Source organism: Moschus berezovskii, chromosome 8 (genome assembly GCF_049115385.1).
Source record: "Moschus berezovskii isolate FMDL1 chromosome 8, NW_MosBer_1.0, whole genome shotgun sequence".
Lineage (NCBI taxonomy): Eukaryota > Metazoa > Chordata > Mammalia > Artiodactyla > Moschidae > Moschus > Moschus berezovskii.
Window position 1 is genome coordinate 105,691,655 of NC_142467.1, and position 22,865 is coordinate 105,714,519.

Here is a 22,865-nt window from a genome sequence, read left to right on the forward strand (position 1 = left end):
AAAAGAGGTCAGAAGGGTGGGCCGCTGATCTCATACAGCTGGTGCCCTTATAAGAAGCACACCGAGAGGAAAGGCCCTGTGAGGACACAGCAAGAACATGGCAATCTGCAAGCTGAGGAAAGAGGCCTCACTGGGAATAACACTACTGACATCTTGGTCTTGGACCTACAGTCTCCAAAAGCTATGAGCAAAGAAATGTCTGTCACTGACGCCACTCAGCCTGTGGCATTTCGTTACGGCAGTGAGAGAAGACAAAGTCCTCATCTCAATTAAGCCTCACAAAACCCTGTGGAGAATGTCTTTGAATAAATGTACTGGACTTCCCTGGTGGTTAAGAATCTCCTGCTAGTTTTGGGGACAATGGTTTGATCTCTGGTCTGGGAAGATTCTACATGTCGTGTGGCAAGCCTTTGTGCCATAGCTACTGAAGGTCAAGTGCCGAGAGCCAGTAAGAGAAGTTACCACAGTGACAGGCCCACTCCCCTCAGCTGGAGAAAAGACTGCTTGCAGTAATAAAATCCAAATTAACACATAAATATTAAAATGATTACTTAAAATGTACTGGCCCCAATGAAATGACCACATCATTTCACTGAGTGCCTGCCCCACATCAGGCAGGTCACAGACACGTGTCAAAGGTCTCTCCTTTGCTGTCTCTGTATCACAGACAAGGACGTGGGGGCACAGAGAAGCCAAGATGCAGCCCGGAATCACAGTCTGTCAGTGCCGGAGCCCGGGGCTCAGCCAGGTCTCCACCGTGCCTTCCGCTGCAAGCTTCGTTACCATCTTCCTTCTGACTCACACAATAAACTGGAACTAAACGCACCATGCTTTACTCCCCCTACAATAACTTCTGCAACCTTTCCAGCACAGGCACTCTTGTGGCCCATGTGTGCAAAGTCACTTCGGTCATGTCCGACTCTTTGTGGCCCCCATGGACTGTAGCCCGCCAGGCTCCTCTGTCCGTGGGATTCTCCAGGCAAGAATACTGGAGTAGGTTGCCATTTCCTCCTCCCGGGGATCTTCCAGACCCAGGGGCTGAACCCAAGTCTCTTACGCCTCCTGTATTGGCAGGTGGATTCTTTACCTCTAGCACCACCTGGAAGCTCATCTATACCACTAACAGCCACTGACACTAATGCAAACTAGACACAAACGAGTAAGACCCACCCATATTACATCCTTTCTGTTTTTAATTGTCCAGTCCAGGGACTGGCAACCTTTCTGGAAATGGTCAGCCAGTCAACATGTTCAGTTTAGTGGGTCAAATGGTCTCTGTCTCAAGGACTCGATTCTGTCCTTGCAGTTTGAAAGCATCCACTGATGATACACAAACAAATGGTTGTGACAAAGTTCCCATAAAACTTTATGGATGAAAAAACATGAATTTCCTTTCCATTTTCGTCTTGATTTGCTTTTCAATCACTTCAAAACATACCATTCCACCTCCTGGACCGTGAAGAGACAGGTGGTGGGCAGCAAAAGGACAGGAGGGAAGCCAGATGTGGGAAGCAGCTTGCCAAGCCCTGTTCCAACCCCAAACCAACCAACTGATCAGAAAGAAAGCCACGGGGCCAGACACTGATGAGCTCTTGCTATTTTCTTACTGAAAAATGTAGACTTTGAATTTCCAGTTTGCTACAGATCCTTTCGCCCAATTTCTCATCCAGGAACACTTGCTATTAACCAGACTCCTTTCTAGGAACTCTAGAGTGCCAAAAACGGGCTTGAAGGGGATAAAGTGCCTTCTTCTGCATAATGAAAATCAAGGGAATGGTGAAAACAAACCCCCAAGTAGAATTTATATCTTTTCTTTAAAATCTTTATGTTTTATTTTTATTTATTTGGCTATGCTGGGCTTTAGCTGAAGCATGTGGCATCTAGTTCCCTGGCCGGGGATCAAACCCAGGCCCCCTGCGCTGGGAGCATGAAGTCTTAGCCACTGGACCACGAGGGAAGTCCCCCTCTCCCCCCTCTTTTAATAGCATGCCTTTTGCTTTATACACAAACAGCACATGTCTTGCATCAACACAGGAAAACAGGTAGTTTGTCAAATCTTTCATGAACTCAGATTTGGTTAAGCAGGAGCTAATGAAAATGCTTGACATGAACAGGAAATGCCTTCCTGGCTTTTCAAATCTAACCACTTCAGAGGAGAGCCAATCTCATTGTCACAGCTCCTGCAGCTGCTTACGAGGAATCCCAGGGAGCCCGGCAACGATTTCTCCCCTAACCATCCAGGGAAGTAAAACTGAGTCTGCTCTGTGAACCATCGCTTGGAAATGGCCAGGTCCATTTTCCAGCAGGTTTGCAAATGTCTTTATTAACATCTAGACCACAAGGCATGCAGATAACTTCACCAGAGTGGCTTTGGGAGGAAGGGGCACCTTAAGACTCTCCATCACTCCTCAGCTCAGGGGTCAGCGAATCTGTCCTGTAAATGGGCCAGACTGGCAGTATTTTCAGCTCTGTGGGTTAGTCTCTGTTGCAACTCTGCCATCAAAGCAGGAAAGCAGCCATTGACAGCGCATACCCAAAGGGGCGTGGCTGGATACTGATAAAACTTTATTAATAAAAACAAGCAGTGAGCCAGACTTGGCTGGTGGGCCAGTTTCCTAGTTCTGCTTTAGAGCACCAGGAACTGAAGTGCAATGAGAAATCCACATAAAGGAGAATGCGATTCACTCCTCATGATGGCAAGGGTGGATGAACAAAATGGGATATCCAATATGAACCTCAAAGTTTGCAGCCAGAGCTGCTATCGCAAATTTCTACCTTCTTTTCAATCTTCACGTGTGGCTTCTCACTTTAGGCAGCAGCTCAATGTGACACGCTCCAGGGCAAGCAACGGCATTTATTTATTACTTAGATGGTGGTTAAGACCCTAAAGAAAGGCAATGCCAAAGAATGCTCAAACTACTGCACAACTGCACTCATCTCATATGCTAGCAAACTAATGCTCCAAATTCTCCAAGTCAGGCTTTAACAGTACGTGAACCGTGAACTTCTAGATGTTCAAACTGGATTTAGAAAAGGCAGAGGAACCAGAGATCAAATTGCCAACATCCGTAGGACCATCAAAAAAGCAAGGGAGTTCCAGAAAAATATCTACTTCTGCTTTATTGACTATGCCAAAGCCTTTGACTGTGTGGATCAAAACAAACTGTGGAAAATTCTGAAAGAGAGGGGAATACCAGACCACCTGACCTGCCTCCTGAGAAATCTGTATGCAGGTCAGGAAGCAACAGCTAGAACTGGACATGGAATAACAGACTGGTTCCAAATAGGGAAAGTTGTACGTCAAGGCTGTATATTGTTACCCTGCTTATTTAACTTATATGCAGAGTACATCATGAGAGATGCTGGGCCGGATGAAGCACAAGTTGGAATGAAGATTGCCAGGAGAAATATCAATAACCTCAGATATGCGGATGACACCACCCTTATGGCAGAAAGTGAAGAAGAACTAAAGAGCCTCTTGATGAAAGTGAAAGAGTAGAGTGAAAAAGTTTGGCTTAAAACTCAACATTCAGAAAATTAAGATCATGGCATCTGGTCCCATCATGGCAAATAGATGTGGAGACATTGGAAACAGTGGCAGACTTTATTTTTTGGGCTCCAAAATCACTGCAGATGGTGACTGCAGCCATGAAATTAAAAGACGCTTGCTCCTTGAAGAAAAGTTATGATCAACCTAGACAGCTTATTAAAAAGCAGAGACCATTACTTTCCCAACAAAGGTCCGTCTAGTCAAGGCTATGGTTTTTCCAGTAGCCATGTGTGGATGTGAGAGTTGGACTATAAAGAAAGCTGAGTGCCATAGAATTGATGCTTTTGAACTGTGGTGTTGGAGAAGACTCTTGAGAGTCCCCTGGACTACAAGGAGATCCAACCAGTCCATCCTTAAGCAAATCAGTCCTGAATATTCATTGGCAGGACTGATTTGAAGCTGAAAGTCCAATACTTTGGCCACCTGATGTGAAGAACTGACTCACTCGAAAAGACCCTGATGCTGGGAAAAATTGAAGGCAGGAGGAGGAGACAACAGAGGATGAGATGCTTAGATGGCATCACTGAATCGATGGACATGAGCTTGAGTAAACTCCGGGAGTTGGTGATGGACAGGGAGGCCTGGTGTGCTTCAGTCCATGGGGTTGCAAAGAGTCAGACATGACTGAGAGACTGAACTGAACCAAAGATGGTTAACTATCAAGGCTAAGGTGGAAAGCCAGCTAGTATGAGATCAGCTGCTGTTGCATGAGACAGTTATCTGGGTGAAGCTGAAAACCTCATCCTTGCTCACAGATTAAGCAAATTTAATCCGCTTAAGTGCCAGACACTGCTCCCAATCACAGAAGACAGGGACTTAGAACCAAGTTCTTTGGTATGTATGTTAAGTATCATGTACATATGCATAAACAATACATGCCGTAGGAGCAAATGAATATTAACAAAGACAAGAAGTAAGGTGCCTAAGATGCATTTCTGGGGGTGGGGGCAGTTCTTAGCCTAAAGCTGTCAAAATGTTTGTGTTTTTTTATATGTAAGTTGCAGCAGCAGCTATAATAAGTTTAGTCATTTTACCATCCTATCTTTTTTTGGTATCAGGGTTTTTTTTTAATTGAAGTATAGTGAATTTACAATGTTGTGTTAGTTTCAAGTGTACAGCAAAGTGATTCCATTATATATATATATTTGTGTATTTTTGTTTGTGTATTCTTTTTCAGATTCTTTTCTATTATAAGTTATTACAAGATATGGAGTGGAAACTCTTTTGTAAAGTGACTCCAAAAAACCACTAGGGATGATACACTGAGATGTCCACTGCTGTGTTATTTATAATACTCAAAAACTAAAGACAACTCAAGTCTCCATCAGCTGGGGACCAGTTAAATTAATTATGGTATGTCCACACAATGGCTTATTTGCAATTAATGAGAATGGTATCATAGGGGAAAAAAAAAGCAGAAATGTGGTCATATTATTAGGTGAGGAAAGCAGGCCAGAAGATACACAAATACCATTTGTGTACAGAAAAGGTATCTGCCATACCCAATGCACATGTGTGGAAAAGGAGCCGGAAGAATGTGTACCCAGAGTGATACTCTGGGGGAAAGTGACCATGGGTGATTTTTCCCCTTATAGCAAAGCTGTACTTCATAATTTTTCAACAATGAACGGGCATTAGTAGTAAGAAACTTTAAAAGAAAATAAAACAAACAAACGCTACAGTGGTGGCACCTGATAATGGAGACTCCCTGGCCCTGGGGATTACGAGTGTGCGAAGGCAGCAGAGGTCACAACAGTGGTGACCACAGCAGCATTTATAACAGTGGACACAGTACAAGTTCAAAGTACGTATGAGAGGGCCAAGGTTAAAGAGAGATTTATCGATGCTCCACGGGAATCAGAACGAGAAAGATGAGATCTCTCTGGCAGCCCAGAAAATATGAAGGAAGTGATGCTGAAATGAAAACATCAGAGGCTCAGAGATACAGAAAACAAAATTATGGTTACCAAGGGGGAAAGGAATTAATTAGGAGTTTGGCATTAACAGATACATGCTACTAGATACAAAAGAGATAAATAACAAGGCCCTATTGTAAAGCACAGAGAAGTACACAATGGAAAAGAATCAGAAAAATAATGTATAGATATGTATGTAACTGAATCACCTTGCTATCTACCTGTAACAATATAAATCACTATGCTTCAATTGAAAACAAGGAAACAGCAGAACCCAAACTGCCTTATCCACTGTAGAAACTACCAATATGTATAAGGAAAATGCTGGAAAAGGAATGGGAAGATGTAAAAGGTTTTCCAATTTTTAAAATCACGTGAGTGCTCTTTTCACAGTCTGTGTGGGGACTGTATGAATGAATGAAGGCAAGAAGGGAGAAAATTCAGGCCGTTAAGGACACACGAGTACTGAGTGCTTACTGGCTGCCAGCCAGTCGAGCACTTGGCCCACCTTCAGGATGACCGAATCTTACAACAAACCTGGGAGGTTTGACTTTCAGCCCATTTTTTTTTTTTGGTCACACTGCATGGCTTGGGGGATCCTCGTTCCCCAACTAGGAATTGAAGCTGGGGCCACAGTAGTGAAACTGCAGAATCTTAACCACTAGACCACCAAGAAACTTCTCCGCCTTTTTTCTTCCCCCAAGCCCATTTTAAAGATGTGAAAACTCTTTAAAATGGCTTAAGGGAAGGCTTTCATGGAAGAAGCAATCAGTCAAGGCCCCATTAGCAAGACACAGAGATTGGATTTGAACCCACATCTATCAGACTCAGAACACCAGCACGTGCATGCTGTGGGACCCTACGCACCCTAAACTGAAACTCAGGTAACCTTTGGTGCTAACGTGGGTTCTTGAAAAGCTTCCTAAAGATACACATCCATGAGCTGCCACTTTAAAAATGTATAACAGCCTTTGATGTGAGTCCCCCAAAGCTCCATTGCTTATAAGAACTGAACAAGGAGATGATAGTTCTCCAGAGAAAAATACAACTATTGAAGCAAAATCTCAATGACAGCATTCTCTTCTCTGAGTTCAATTCATCTCCATGATGCACAAATGCCTTGCTTCATTGAAACCTCAGCATCGGGTCTGAATAAGGCAGAGAGGTTTCCTCACACCATTCATATGGCTTGAGGACTGACCAGCCAAGATCTTGGCACGTCTGTTCCTGCTGAGGAGGATACCAGCCTGGGTGAACCTCAATTCAGCAGCCCCATTCCCTGCAACTTACAAACCATGGGATGATGCTCAGCCTGGATTTGATCAGGGAATAAATGACAGAACCAATGAAGTATTGGGATGGCCAAAAAGTTTGTTTGGGTTTTTTCTGTAAGATGTTACAGAGAAACCTGAAAGAAGCTTTTGGCCAACCAGACAGAATGAATTAAGTGAGCAACAGGGTAAGTGACTGTGAACCTGGCCAAGCAAAACCCTCCCTTATCTCTCACTCGTTCTATTCTTCCAGGTGCAGCCCATCAAAATCTTCACTGCCCAATTCTTGCCCAACATATACTGAACAAAATCTGAAAAGGAATATCTAACGATGCTTCTTCTCTAACTTTTTGAAAGCCTCCATAATAAACCCTAGGTGTTTCCCACAGTGTAATCTGCAACAACTCAAACTGAAAGTCAACTTCTATAGTACAAATTAACACAACATTTTAAATCAACTCTACTTCAATAAAATAATTTTTAAACAACCCAATGACAGTAACAAAAAAATAGTGAGTAAAATAAGAAAGTCAACTTCTTGGTTTAAAAAATATATAAACAAAAGGCCCTTTTTAGAAATGAGCTTTATTTTCAATCCTGCTTAGTTCTAAAAGCCTGCATATTTATTTTTCCCTCCCAGCAGGTTACCTACAAGTTTGGATTTCACACATCACAACAAATAAATCAAACAGCTGCAGGATCCGGGTGCTGACCACCAGACAGCCATGTTGGTGATTAAATTCGGATTTGGATTCAAGGAAGCTTCTGTGCAAAATGCTGTATTTCCTCAAATGAGGCGTATTGTGTTGAAATCATCCACTTAAAAAGCAGACCCCAAAACCCAAGCTTTCAGAGCTGGATCCCAGTACCACCACTTAAATCACTCTCATTCTAAAAACTCTACAGTTAACGGTCCCCAAAAGTTAGTTTAATAGAGGGCTTCCAGGCAAGGCAAAGTTTCTCATAAAACCCCCATCCGTCCTGCCAACTGCTCTGCACCTCTCCTTCATGGGAACCGATAATACTTCACCCTTGAAGTCCTGGGGCAATCTTAGTGGCACAGGGTGGCCGAGCACAGCCCATTGTGATGGGGAAGGAATCTGGACACTGACCCAGCAACAATGAACTTGCTCAGTCATCACAAACACAGTCCAATAAGAGGCTCATCAAACTGAAAAGCCAACCTTTCTGCTTCAGATCCCTGGATAAGAAAGATTTTTACAAATCTGTATAACTTGAACCAAAAAAGGACTGTCATTAAAAATAACCCAAAAAAGACACAGAAACGGGTTTCCAGGGAAAGCCTGGTAGAAGAGAGACTCTGCTCTGATTAAACAGGTTCCTTTATCTTTGGGGAATGCAACATCATCCCAGCCCTTTACACGCACTCTCCTCAGACTCCTCAAGTAGACAGCATTTCAAGGCAACGATCAAAGAGAAAACATCTTTGAAAAGAAAACAGTGATGTGGCTGGGAAACCATGTGCATCTTGGCGAACATTTTTTCCACCCACCACAAGCTTGGACTTTCTGGGAAGGTCACTCGGTTTCTGGTCAGAAACATTCTTGAAGTCGTCAGGAACGGAGGAAGAGAGACGCAGAAGGTGTGTTCTCGGTTCTGCATCTGGAGCTCAGGAACCAAACAGCCTGGAAAAATTAGAGGGCAAACCTCCATGAGGATGGGAAGCTGTAGCCTTGAAAACACTGTCAGGCAATATTTTATGGTTACCATTACTAAGGGCTTCCCAGGTAGCACTAGTAGTAAAGAACCCAGCTGCCAATGGAGGAGACTCAGAGAGGCAGGTTCAATCCCTGGGTTAGGACGATCCCCTGGAGTAGGAAATAGCAACCCACTTCGGTAGTCTTGCCTGGAAAATTCCATGGACAGAGGAGCCTGACGGGCTACAGTCCATGGGACCGCAGAGAGTCAGACACATACTATTACTAAGATTATTTTACACCATTTTCTGATTTTACAAGTAACTCTATTACACAACAGTGTAAACATACAACACTCCTCAACTGTACACTTTAAGTAACTCTTCTAAAAAGTATCTACATTTTATTTTAGCCCATGCGCTATCACTGCAAGTCAGTGGTGACTTTCATAAATGAAAAAGACCTTTGAGTAAACAATTATTAGAGAACTGTTAACTGAAAAAACCTGGAACAAGAGAGGCCTAGAAACTGTATAAATGTTCATGAAGTTTGGGAATTGGTATATAGGTTATGATACAGGCCTACAGGGGAAAACTGCAGAGTTGTTAAAAATATACACTGTTGACTCTTGAACAACACAGGTTTGAACATGTACCAGACCACTTACATGTGGATTTTGTCTTTTTTTCAATAGTAAATTCCGCAGTACTACAGGATCTAAGGTTTCATTGACTGGAATTTTCAACAGCAAATACTGCACTGCTACATGATCCAAAGTTGGTTGACTGGATTTTTTTCAACAGTAAACACTGCAGTACTACACGATCCAAGGTTGGCTGACTCTGTGGATGAAGGACTACAGATATGAAGGGCCAGCTATAAGCTTATACTTGGATTTTCAACTTTGAGGACAGTCGACTCCCCTAACCCTTGTGCTGTGAATTAATAGATCAAGGGAATTCTTTGTATTATCTTTGCAACATTTCTGCAAACCTAGCTCTTTCCAAGATAAAAAGGTTATTTGAAAAATAACAGATGGGGCAGGAACAATTGAGTCACACCACATACAAACGAAAGAAGCTGGATCCCTACTTCACACCACACACAAAAGTTAACTCAAAATGGATCACGGACCTAACTATTAAAACTATAAAACGTTTACAAAAACTTTTAGGTGAAAGTCCTTGTGACTTTGGGTTGAAAAGTGAAGTGAAAGTCGTATCTGACTCCGCGACCCATGGACTGTAGGCTCCTCTGACCCGCCTCTGTCCATGGAATTCTCCAGGCCAGAATACCGGAGTAGGTTGCCATTCCCTTCTCCAGGGGAACCTTCCCGACCCAGGGATCGAACCAGGTATCCTGCATCGCAGGTGGACTCTTTACTGTCTGAGCCACCAGGGAAGCCTTGGATGAGGCAATGACTTTGAGGCTATAACACAAAAAGTACAAGCAACAAAGGAAACAGACACACTGGACTTCATCAATTTGTGGAATTCTGCGCTTCAGATGACACCATCAAGAAACTGAAAAGACAATCCACCAGATGGGAGGAAACACTTTCAAATCATTTACCTGATAAAGGCCTGGTATCCAGAACGTAAAAGAACCCCTACAATTATAACTTTAGTAATAATCCAACTAAAAACTGGCAAAAGATCTAAACAGACATTTCACCAAAGAAGATACACAAATGGCCAATAGTTCAATGTCATTAACTGTCAGGGAAATGTAAATCAACCTTCACATCCATTCAGTTCAGTTCAGTTCAGTTCAGTTCAGTCGCTCAGTCGTGTCCGACTCTCCGCGACCCCATGAATCACAGCACGCCAGGCCTCCCTGTCCATCACCAACTCCCGGAGTACACTCAAACTCATGTCCACAGAGTCGGTGATGCCATCCAGCCATCTCATTCTCCGTCGTCCCCTTCTCCTCCCGCCCCCAACCTTTCCCAGCATCAGAGTCTTTTCCAGTGAGTCAACTCGTCTCATGAGGTGGCCAAAGTATTGGAGTTTCAGCTTTAGCATCAGTCCCTCCAATGAACATCCATTAGGAAGGCAATAATCAAAAAGATTGACAATAACAAGCATTAGCAAGGTCATGCAGAAATTGGAACCGTCAGACACTGCTAGTGGGAATGTAAATTGCTGAGCCACTTTGAAAAAGAGTCTGGCGGTTCCTCAAAAGGATAAATATAGTTACCATATGACCCAGCAATTCCACTCCTGGGTATATACCAGAGATCTGAAAACTTAAGTCTGCATAAACACTTGTACACAAATGTTTGTATCAGCATTATTCAAAATAGCCAAAAAGTGGGAACATCTCAAATATCCACCAACCGATGCGCAAACTGTGGCATATCAAGACAATGGACTGTTATTCAGTTATACAAAGAAATGAAATACTGACACACACTACAACATGGAAGAACGCAGAAGACATTATGCTGAATGAAGGCAGCCAGACCCAAAAAGCCATATATGACTCCATCAGTGTGAAATATGCAGGACAGGCAAATCCATTAGAGACAGAAAGGAGACCAGTGGCTGCCTAAGGTTGGGAGAGGGAGGCATGGGGAGGAACTGCTTAATGGGTAGTGGGCTTCCCTTGGGGTGGATGGAAACATTCTAGAATTAGAGGTGATGGTCGCACACCATATGAAAACACTACAAAACACTGAATTGTGAAGACCGACTTCCACTGTTTACTTAAAATCTTTTTCCACGGTTTGACACTTTCGTCTTCTATCTTCCCCTGCCCATAATTTTTTACGAATATTGCAACATAAAGAAGAGTTAAAAGGACAGTTCAGCAAACACCCACAAACATGCGACCTACATTCTGCAATTAACACTTCACTTTACCATGTACCCATCTGTTATCCATCTACGTAATTTTGGATATGTTTCAAAGTTGCACCTATCAGAGCCCTTGGTCTCTAACATTCAGAGACCTTTCTCCCTGTATTTCAGGCTTTTGGTTGTTGTTGTTCAGTCACTATGTCGTGTCTGACTCTTTGTGACCCCATGCACTGCAGCAGGTCAGGTTTCCCTGACCTTCACTGTCTCCTGGAGTTTGCGCAAACTCATGTCCATTGAGTCAGTGATGCCATCCAACCATCTCATCCTCTGTCGCCCTCTTCTCCTCCTGCCCTCAATCTTTCCCAACATCAGGGGCTTTTCCAATGAGTCAGCTTTTCACATTAGGTGGCCAAAGTATTGGAGCTTCAGCTTCAGCATCAGTTCTTCCAGTGAAAATTCAAGCTTTTCAGGACTTTCTAAAAATTCCCAGTGATTACAAACGTGAGTGTACAGACTAGTGAGCCATCCCTTGGGCCCGCTGATGTCCTCAGCAGCCAGCATGGTGCCTCAGGGGACAGGCTGCACTAGATCCTTCCGATTCCTCACGGGCACTTACCTCCTGCACGCACTCACTCAGCATTTATTCAGTGTGACCGTGTGCAAGTCACAACGCCAGAGTGTGACGCTAGAGTGTACCTACAGGTGATATCCCACCTTCTTTACTTTCTAAACGTTTTCCTGGGGTGCGTGTGGGTGGGAGTGGGGAGGCAGAATTCCCTGACAGTCCATTGGTTAGCACTCTATACTCTCACTGCCGAGGGCCCGGTTTCTATCCTTGGTCGGGGAACTAAGATCCCACAAACCATGCAGCAGGGCCAAAAAGAAAGAAGAAAGGAAAATCCTGTGTAGACAGGCTATCAGTGATGGTGTCATCACCACTGGTCATATGAGTATCTTTTGAGCTACCTGACTCTTCTCCTATTCTTGGAGATTTAGGTGATTTCCACTTTTTATCACCCTGAAAAAGCCGGTTGCTGCCTCCCTGACAGAGCCCTTTCTGGAGAGAAGCTTCCCCCACTCAGAGCACAGGCTGAAAGCGTTGGCCGAGGTCAGGGATCTATACGTCACAATCAAAATCAGGACCCTGGGCTACTGGCTAAGCTAGCCTTGGGCTGAGCTGAGAGGTTACAAAGCCCGAGGCTACTGTCCTGATGGGCACAAGCCAGCAGACAAGTAGTGGAGAAAGCTGGTCAGGTTAAGAAAGGCTGATGACGCCGATGGACAGAGAAACTGATGAGAACATATTGAGCTCCCTTCCGCCCCGAACCTTTGCACATGCTGCTTCTGGCGCCACTGAGCCTCGCTCCAGCTCTGCAAGTGGCAGGTTTCCTCTCATTCTTTAGGTCTTGATTTCAATGGCATCTTCTTAGCCTCTGCCTGACCATCCTAAACTGGGAGCCTCCCCCTTCAATTCTCCACCTCGCAATTCATTGTTTTTCTATTTTCTTGCTATGCCCCTGTTATTCTGTGCATTCACTGAAAGAAGAATGTTAATCGCTCAGCTGTGTCTGACTCTTTGCAACCCCATGGGCTGTAGCCCACCAGGCTCCTCTATCTGTGGGATTTTCCAGGCACAAATACTGGAGTGCGTAGCCGTTTCCTTCTCCAGTGGATCTTCCCCATCCACAGTTTGAACCTGGGTCTCCTGCATTGCAGGCAGACTCTTAACCGTTTGAGTGACCAGTGCGTTCACTGAAGGCAGGGACTATGGCTGTTTCGGTCTCAACTGTAATCCTGGAGCACAGCCCTCGACAGACACTTGTGAACAGATAGTAATAAATGAATGAAGGACGAGCTCCCCAGCACTTCTACTTTCTGTGAGGACTCATACTTCCTACACTCCTGCAAATTCCCTGGTCTCTTCACACGCTCTCTTTGTACCTAGGTAGGCCTCATCCAAACTCCCCAGAGGGGCCTTTCCAGGCACAGTTTTGGGCTTCTCAGGTGGCTCACACACCTGCAATCGCTCTGCCTGCAATGCAGGAGACCCGGATTTGATCCCTGGGTCAGGAAGATCCCCTGGAAAAGGGCACTGCAACCCAGTCCAGTGTTCTTATCTGGAGACTTCCATGGACAGAGGAACCTAGCAGGCTACGGTCCATGGGATTGCAAAGAGTCAAGACACAACTGAGCAATTAATACTTGTCAGGCATACTTTACAGTCCTCTTTCTGGGCTCTAAAATACTTTCTAGTGGCACAGAAACCTCTGTTCACCTGACCTGCTAAATCCTAGAATCATCCCCTTAAACAGCTACTTGGTTGACACAAGGACAACCCAGCAACCCCACATTCAGCATCTCAATGACTCAAGACAGCCAACTTTCCATTCTCTTCCTCTTTAGAGAAAGGACACAGGGATGGGCCCAGCATGCCCCAGAACCCCTGAGTCTCTCGTTTTTCCCCCACTGAGTCTGTTTACTATGAGTCTCATAATTCATTAAAAGCAGTATTGGAATTATGGCCCTGACACTGAAAGGGAAACCAATCCAACTGGATATTTTTCACCTAATGAGAAAATATAAATAGGCATACAAAACAGAAATAAATTCTGAATACACTTCTGCTGGCTTCCAGCAGGGTGGGAGCAAAACCCAGCAGCACACTGGTTTCTTAAGCCATATTTTCCACTTTGGCCAACGCCAAGTATAGGCTAAGCACAACAGAGCTGGCAAGAGGTGATGGAGCCAGAGGCTCCAGGGAAGGCATCTCTTGGCAACTCCTGCCAAGGCTCCGGGCAGAGCCAGGACTTGGAGAATACCAGGTTCTAATCAAAGCTTCAGCCTGGACTGCAGGGACATAGATTAACTGTAGACCCCAGTTTCCTCTCGAGCATAGAGGAAACTTTGAAAACGGAAGGCATGACACAAAAGTGCAGACTGGGAGGACAGAGAACGACCATCAGGGGGACCATCCTAGAGAACGACACGGAGAACAATGACGGAGGAGACAGGCGGGCTGCACTCACACGATCATGCAGAACATCATGAAGACATTCCACAGGGCGATGAAGATTCGAAAGTATCTGAGGCTCAGCAGGAACTCCCGGATGTTGTCACCTGGGAAGTCAGAAAGCATTTTCACAAGCGGTGCTAACACTTCTGTTTTCACCACTGCAGTGTACTTCTGTGGCCCCTACCCACCCCACACACACTGCCCCTGTATTCCAGCAGCAGCATGGCTTTTCCTTTGGGCCACCTCTGTTCCCCAACCCTAAGCACTCAGATTACAACTGGCACTTACCAACCCCCTGAGAGGACCAAGTCCCCAGCCTCTGAGTGGCTCAGGGAAGAGCACGTGACCCAAATCTGTCCAGTGAGAGCTGGCCCTGGGACTTTGGCCCCAACTACTGGGAAAGAGGCACCTGTTTTCTGCCAGGGTTGCTGGGCTGTGAAGATGGAAGCCCAATTCTCTAAGGCAGGGGTTGGAAAACCACGGCTGGTCCACAGGCCAAAACTGGCCTCTGCTACCTACTTCTGTATAGCCCATGAGTGAAGAAAAAAAATTTTTTTAATGATTAAAAAAAAAATCAACAAAGCATTTAGTGAGACACAAGAAATTACATGAAATTCAAATTTTAATGTCTGTAAATAAAGCTTTATTAAAATACAGCCATGCCTATTCATTTACACATTGTCAATGGTGGCTTCCAAATCACAGAGGTGAACTGTTGCACCAGAGACTGATGGCCCACAAAGCCTAAACTATCTATGATCTGGCCCTCCACAGAAAAAATGTGGGTCGAGGGTCATCTTTATCAACACAAGCCAGCCTGAGAGTAAAGTCAACCCAGGAGGAAGAAGAGCTGGGGAGGGTCACATGTTACAGGTCTGGTTTAAGCCCTGAATTCATGTGTGTCTGAAGACCATTCTACCCTTGGATGTTTCTATTTGCTTTACACATTTTGAGCTGGTTTCCAGTATTTACAACTGAAGTGATAGTGTTGGTTGCTCAGTCATGTCCAACTGTTTGTGACTCCATGGACTGTAGCCTGCCAGGCTCCTCTGTCCATAGAATTCTCTAGGCAAGAATACTGGAGTGGGTAGCCAATCCCTTCTCCAGGGGATCTTCCCAACCCAGGGATTGAAGCCTGGTCTCCTGCACTGTAGATGGATTCTTTACTATCTGAGCCACCAGGGAAACTCCTTACAACTGAAAAAGCACAGTAATTCAGGCAAGTAAAACGAGAGTTCTGCTTTGGTGACGACTTACTCTAGTACACACCGACGCCAAGGAATAGAAACCACTCTAAGGAGAGGGAATTTAGTACATGAAGACTCCAGAGGGACTTCCCTGGCAGTCCAAGAATTAAGAATCTGCCTTCCAATACAGGAGATGCAGCTTAGATCCCTGGTTGGGGCAAGAAGATCCCACATGCCTCAGGGCAACTAAAGCCATGTGCTGCAACTACTGAGCCCACACACCACACTAGAGAGAAGCCTGTGCAGCACAATGAAAGATTCCATGTGCCACAATGAAGATCCTGCGTGCCACACCTAAGATCTGACACAACTGAAAAACATAAACATTAGGAAAAAAAGATTAGAAATCTGGGTTCCAGAACCTTCCTCTGGGGTTTTGAGTTGATTGCCCAGGCTCTTAAGGCCTCCAGAATGAGATGAACGGATCCAGATGAGGTGCTCTACAAGGCTGGCACCCCAAGTGCCATCCACAGACCAGAGCTGTCCGGGAAGTATGGAATACCAGGCAGGAGCTCGGAAACTTTCAGAGCAGCCCAAAATGATGGCCACTTGGCGCTGCTGCACCATCCAAGCACAGAAAATGCACAAGGTCTTACTCAACATAATTTAGACAAATCTAGCACTGGTGGGCTGCCGTCTATGGGGTCGCACAGAGTCAGAACCGACTGAAGCAACTTAGCAGCATCAGCAGCACTGTCCAAAGGGGCTTCCCTGGTGGCTCAGCGGTAAAGAACCTACCTGCAATGCAGGAGCCGCAGGAGACGTAGGTTTGATCCCTGGGTGGGGAAGATCCCCTGGAGGAGGGCATGGCAACTCACTCCAGTATCCTTGCCTGGAAAATCCCATGAACAGAGGAGCCTGGTGGGTTGCAGTCCATGGGGTTGCAAAGAGTCGGACCCAATTGAGCGACTAAACAACAGTATTGTCCAAGTCACAGGGCTAGTGACATGGAACACACCCTCTATTGTGCTGGCCCAGCACAGACTGCAAATGTCAGAGACAGGTCCATCCCCAGGATGTCTGCAAGGCACTGCTTGGTGAGGCCCTTCTCTGAGCCCAGGATCACAAAAAGGATCTTCCTCTCAACAAAGGCTGATGAAAGCCCACTAATCTAGGCGGTACAGGGAGGAATGAGACAGGCATCCCCGCCCCAAGGAGCTCACAGGGAGGACGAATCCTAAACAAGTAACCACATAACTGATTATTCACTGTGAGTGCTGTGGGAGCTATAATGGGGCACCCAACCTGGCATGCGTCAGGAGGGGAGTGGGGTCAGAAGACGTCTCACTGAGAAAGTGCATAAGTTCGTATGTTAAATATGGGCTGAAACTTACTGCCCTTGTGCGCAGCTGACTTGGGCCGATGTGTGCCCCAGTTTCTTCCAGTGTAAATAGGGATGATGGGGGACTGGGAAGGCCGCTGCACAGTGCCCATTATATAGGATGCTCTCGATAAATGCAGTCACTATGATATTAGGGGTCAACCAAGCAGATGATGGAGAGACAGGAGCATTCTCTGCAGGGGCAACAGCCCACACAGAGTCCTAGCTTGAAAGAGCCTTGCAGGAAGCCCCCGATCAGAGGAAAGTCACTGTTCTGACCATCCTTTCCATCAGTGCTCCTGCTACCTCCACGCTAGAATAGTGCCCTCCACACAGTGGGTAAGCAAAGTACACAGCTGCTGAATGAGTGCATGCAGGCATGAATGACTGAACAGACGGATGGTCTGGTGACTGAGAGGACAATCTCTGGAGACAGAGAAACCCAGGCTCAAATCCTCATACTGTCACGGATTTGCTGGGTGGCCACAAAAAAGTTGAGCTACATTCCTGAGCCTCAGTTTCCTCATCTGTAACACAGGAAAATGCTCCTTACCTTTTAGAAACAGAGGTGAAATGAAATACTTGTAGGAAGAACCTAACAAGGCAGCCACCACCAGGCAAGCCCCCGATACAGGAGAGCTGTCAGACTGTCTGTTCAGATTCACAGCTCCTCAGGGTCCCTGTTGTCCCCACGCAATGCTCCATCATAGCACCCATGACCTTGGCTGCACGCCACCCCCTCAGAGGGCCTTCCCTCCGCACAAGGAAGCTGGAGCAGCAACCCCACTGCTATCCTATGTCTTCTCCTTTACTGTCTGTTCTTTGTGGAGGAACTGTTTGTCCCACTCCGTGTGACTACGACCCAAAGGCAGGCATTACATCTGTCTTGTTCCCTGCTGTGTTCCCAACATCCAGCACAGTAGCTAGTATATAACAGAAGCTCAATAAATGCTAGTTGAATGAATGGATGAATGGATATAATAGTCAGGTACAGATCCCATTAGACTCCAAATAGTTATATGAGTCAACTGAGCTGCAAGTATACATTCAAGGGCCACCAGGGGCCAGGCGGGTAAAATGCTATAAAGGGGGCGGAGGCTGGGATAGCTAGAGTCCACAGGCCCCATCTCGATGGGGTCCTGCTTCTCAACTCCCATTCAACAGATGCAGAGACCATCTCCTGCCTTATTTGAAAGCTAATCTAATTGAAAATTATATTAATCTAATTGAAAATTAACAGTATTCTGAACCCACTCCAATATTCTTGCCTGGAGAATCCCATGAACAAAGAAGCCTGTGGAGGCCCTGTGGGGGCTCTGGTTCAGAGGTTGCAAAGAGCTAAACACAGCTGAACGACTGAACAATAACAACAGCATTCTGAAGATAATACCTATTTGTGAGGATATTCATTCATTCACACTGGAATGTTGGAACTTCAAGGACACAAAGAAGCCAAAACAAGCTGGAGCCTCTTTTCTGGAGCTTAAGATCAAGTGTGAGAAGTAGGTATTAGCCAGATAGCACACAAAGATGAAAATTATAACTGTAAAAAGTGAAATGAGAGCTGACCTATGCAAGGAGGCCTGGTAAGAGAAACAAGTGGATGACAAAGGTGGGTAGAAGGACAGCACAAACTCAGGCCACACCCCACCACACACTTAAAACTGATGAGAAAAAACTGTACTCTCCGAAATGTACCAATTTCAGAGTCCTGAAAGGAGGCCTTACCTGTGCTGGGCTCCCTCGACTCCTCCCCAAAGCCCTGTGTGTCCTTCTTTTTCCTACAAAGAGAAGCAGACAGCGTCCACTTTCAATAGGACAAACACATCACTTGGTCTCCAGGCCCTGATCCCCAGCTCAGAGGAGAGTTCTAGTCCTACTGCTGGTATGCTGTGACTTCGAGCAGCTCAGTGATCCTCCCTGGACCACCACTTGCCCCGCCAATCATAGCTATGACTTCAGCCATCGACAGGGTGGAGGCGGTGGTCCGAGGGTGCCAGATGTAGGGCTGAGGATACACGTTAGGGCTAAGAGATTCTCGGGGGATGGGCCTGAGGCTCTCATGGGTGCGAGCAGAGGGATACTGGGGGAACTGAGAGTCTGGATTTCAAGTCGCGGTGGCGCAGAGGGCCGTAGAAGGACTGACCGGAATGGAGGCGGAACTAGAGGCGGGGACTTGGGGGCGGGGCTGGGGTCGTAGGGCAGGCTCACGCTCGCAGGGGCGGGGCTACAGTTCCCCCGGATGGAGCCACGGTCCAACGCGGCCTACTCACAGCTTAAAGTTGAGCACCGCCCCGGCGTTCATCAACAGCGTCCTACAGAGGAAGAATACTGTTACTTAGGCCGCCCCGCACCGTACAGGGCCCTCACGTCCCATCCTCTGGTCCCCCTAATTACCCAAACAGCAGGATGTCCCCGATCATCGTTACGGCCGGAGCGTCCGTCAGAACAGGAAGCGGAAACCTCGGGGAGGGAGAGGAGAGACACATGAGCCAACCAATCTGGGAGCAGCTCTGGCGAAGGCTGAGCCAATCAAAGATCAAGGCGGGCAGGGTCCCGCCTTCTACAGGCCAAGCCCCTTAAAGGAAGAGCCAGCGCCGCTCCTTGAAAAGTGTTAGTCGCTCAGTCGTGTCCCACTCTTTGCGACCCCATGGACTGTAATCCCTCAGGCTCCTCTGTCCATGGACTTCTCCAGGCAAGAATTCTGGAGTGGGTTGCCATTCCCTTCTTCCGGGAATCTTTCCGACCCAGGGCTCGAACCCACATCTCCAGCATTGCAGGCAGATTCTTCACCGTCTGAGCCCCCAGGCCTTGAACGTAACCAAGAAAGGGCGGGGCGAGAGCATGACGTCATCCAACTGGGAGGAACCATATGAGGGCAGGATTGGGTCACGGATTGGAAGCCTATCGCCCGTGTGTGAGTGACCAGCGCTCCACACCACTAGCGCAGCAGCTTTTCCTTCTGCTGGGCTAGGCTCTCAAAGGATGCGGCCTCTGGAAAAACGGGATCTTTTGATCATTAAACTGCATAGGGGAATGGATCCCGACGCAGTGGGCTCTCCCTGACATGTACATCCCGACTGTTGGGTTCCAAAAGGGCCTCCTCCTGGGCCCCACGGAAGGCAAGATCCCCACTAGCCGGGGGCACTACCGGGGGCGGGGGTTCCCACTGAGCTGTTCCTTCGGAGGACGCGATTCCTCTCGGGGGGCAGAAGTTATGACTTAGAGCTGGGATCATGACAGATCGATAGAGGACGAGGGATCTGACCGAAAAGACCTTATAGGGCACGGGAGTATGGGGTTCACAATTGATCCGGTCCCACGGTGGGATGGAGGTCTTGATCCAAGGGCTCCACAGAGGACGTGGGTCCTAACCGATCCCCACAGGAGTGGGGTCCTGAATGATCCGTCCCGCCTGAGTGGGCTCCTTGAGGATCGGATATCGCCCCCCTCCAAGGATAGATTCTGTGTCCAACTCACACTCCACAGCGACCCCGCACCCGGCATCATCCAACCACCCCACTCCCCCGGGCTGGGCTGTATTGGGTCGTGATGGCCCGAGAGACAGAATGTGGGACGCTGGACCGACCGAGCTCCTTGGGACAGGACGGTCCCACGACCCCCCCCGGAGGCCAGCGGTCGCTCCTCCTCTCCCGCGGGGGCCGGGTTAGGGCGGCGCCTGGCGGGCGGGGGCGGGTCCAGCTGCGGGGGCGCAGTTGCCAGCGACCGGACGCACTGGGCCGGGGGCTGGGGTGGGACCCGGTGGGCGCCATGGAGCTGCTCTCGGCGCTGAGCCTGGGAGAGCTTGCGCTCAGCTTCTCGCGGGTGCCCCTCTTCCCTGTTTTCGACCTTAGCTACTTCATCGTCTCCATCCTCTACCTCAAGTATGAACCAGGTGAGCCAGGGCCGGGGTGCTGAAGAGGGCTGGCATTGCGGAGCGGGAGACGGGAGGAAACCCAGGGGTCTGGAGGAGGGGAAAAGCCTGGATCGTGGGGAAACAGTCCCAGGGGCCGGTTCGGGGACGCCCGCAGGCTCTGGTATCGTGGGGGCGGGCAGAGGGGACAGATGTGAGCGCGGGCAAAGAAAGAAGCCCCTTGGATTGTGGGGCTGGGGGAGGGGAAGCAGATGCAGGAGAGGAACGTGATTGTTCAGAGGAGTGGGGAACAGGTGCTGTGTAGGATGCGGGGAGAGAGGAGGTCAGGGATCCTGGCAACAGAGGGTCGCATGAACTTGGGCGAGGGGCTAGGTCGTGGTGAGGGCGCAGGCGGGGGTCGGCTCTGCTGGCCAGGTCACAAGTCCTGGCTGCCTGCAGCCGTGACCTCTCTCCTTGCCCTTGGCGCCGGGAGCCAAAGCCGCAGCTGAGTGTCTATATAAGGGCCGGGCAGCGCTGGGGGCTGTGATCAGGTTCAGAGAAAGTGACACCGATGCCGTTTCCCTGCTGTGGCTCTGGGGCAACCTCTTCTCCCTTTGCCTGGGCCGAGGTTGCTGGATCTCGGAGCCCAGCGGGAATTCTTCCAGCTCTGGCCCGGATCCTTTCCACTTATTGAGCAGGAGCGACCCTAGGGCAGGGTAATTTGGGGTCAGCCACCTCCCACCAGCTCCAGACCCTCTTGGAGAATCTCTGGGAGAAGACCCAGAGTCTTGGATTTTTTTTTTCCAGTAGTGGTAAATGGCCTCCTTAGAATGCAGCCTATTTTTATACAAGGCTTAGGGAGTGTTTCTTATTCATCTCCTCCTATTTTAATAACTCTAGCACAACAGCAAACTAAAGGGACAATAGAATTTTAGCTTTAGAAAAAAGACCAATCACCTGAAACTTTGTGATCTTTTCTCCCACTTAGAAGTAGATTACTCCTGTATCCTCTCAGAAATAGCTTTTCTTTTTTTAAGATGATAAAGATAGGTGCTAGTGTACATTAAAGAGAAAAATCAAAGTGAAAAGCCTAAAGGAAAAAAGAAATAATTACAGTCGATGTTGTGGCCGCCTTCCAGACCTCACTTCTCTGCATTTATACCCCTGTAGTTATGGATGTAAATGCACAGTCTTATGCAAATAGGATCATACTCTGCCTGCGGAGTGTGTCTGTTCTGTTTTATTTTAGCTCGTCCACATGCCAGAGCCTATTTCTTTATAAGTGCTTTTGGAAAGCAGTTACTTTGCAAAGCAAAATAAACTTTGTATTGTCTTAACCCGAACACAGGGCTGTATTTCCTATCTGCAGATGAATTGCTGGTGGCTCAAACCAGGTCTCTTGGGCAAGTACAGAACCTAGCACACATTGGGGAATCCAAAATTGTGGAGGGCAGGAGCCCGGTAGCGATATAGGACACAAGTGTCTGGAAGGAAAGCGGTCTCTGGGCTGGCTGGGAGCATGCAGGAGGGGTTGAGACATTCCTGCTGGAGTCACAGAGTAAATCTTCTGGACTTGAAGTGTTGGAGCCTGAAGGTTCTTGAAGGTTGAGAGAGTGCCTTAGAGGCTCCTGGGGGCCCTCCTTCCCCTATCTCATCTCTGCTGCTAAGTCACTTCAGTCATGTCCGACTCTGTGCGACCCCATAGATGGCAGCCCACCAGGCTTCCCCGTCCCTGGGATTCTCCAGGCAGGAACACTGGAGTGGGTTGCCATTTCCTTCTCCAGTGCAGGAAAGTGAAAGTGAAGTCGCTCAGTCGTGTCCAACTACTAGCGACCCCATGGACTGCAGCCCACCAGGCTCCTCCGTCCATGAGATTTTCCAGGCAAGAGTACTGGAATGGGTTGCCATTTCCTTCTCCAATCTCATCTCTACTCCAGGCCAATTGAATCAGAAAGTCTGGGATAGAGACCTGGCATTCTCATGTTTCAAGCTCTCCTCTCCTAGGGATGCTGAGGAAATAGAGGCTAAGCTAATTTACATATGCAATGAACCTGTGGTCCCATAGCTAGTAGATGACTGCCTTGGGATTCCAACCCAGATCTGCTGGACCCCAAGAATCACTACAATTGTTCTGGAGGACTTGCCTACCCTTAGAAAAGAGAGGCATTGGGCTTAGCTGTTAGCCCCCCAGTTTGGTGTTCCTGCTAAGCCTCTGTAAAGGTTTCTTCTTGGAGT

General features: G+C 47.4%; 2 protein-coding genes across 3 annotated transcripts in view; one reads left to right on the forward strand and one right to left on the reverse strand.

Moving 5' to 3' along the window:
• Positions 1-7,303: 7,303 nt before the first annotated feature.
• Positions 7,304-19,555, reverse strand: SMIM7 (small integral membrane protein 7). 2 transcript variants are annotated; one of them, XM_055428992.2, is made up of 5 exons: positions 19,175-19,532; positions 19,051-19,092; positions 18,506-18,558; positions 14,223-14,313; positions 7,304-8,383 (listed from the first exon to the last, which is right to left on the reverse strand). In XM_055428992.2, exons 1-5 carry the CDS (start codon positions 19,264-19,266, stop codon positions 8,368-8,370), a joined length of 294 nt encoding a protein of 97 aa, XP_055284967.2. In that variant the 5' UTR covers positions 19,267-19,532; the 3' UTR covers positions 7,304-8,367. The 2 variants fall into 2 exon arrangements, with proteins under 2 accessions (XP_055284967.2, XP_055284966.2); XM_055428991.2 differs by lacking the exon at positions 14,223-14,313 and having other exon boundaries at positions 19,175-19,555.
• A 912-nt stretch (positions 19,556-20,467) lies between these two features.
• Positions 20,468-22,865, forward strand: part of TMEM38A (transmembrane protein 38A) — a 28,624-nt gene continuing 26,226 nt past the window's right edge. Inside the window, exon 1 of the mRNA XM_055428990.2 lies at positions 20,468-20,672. Within this exon, the coding sequence (XP_055284965.2) occupies positions 20,549-20,672 (124 nt within the window). The 5' untranslated portion in view covers positions 20,468-20,548. The remainder of the gene's footprint in view (positions 20,673-22,865) is intronic.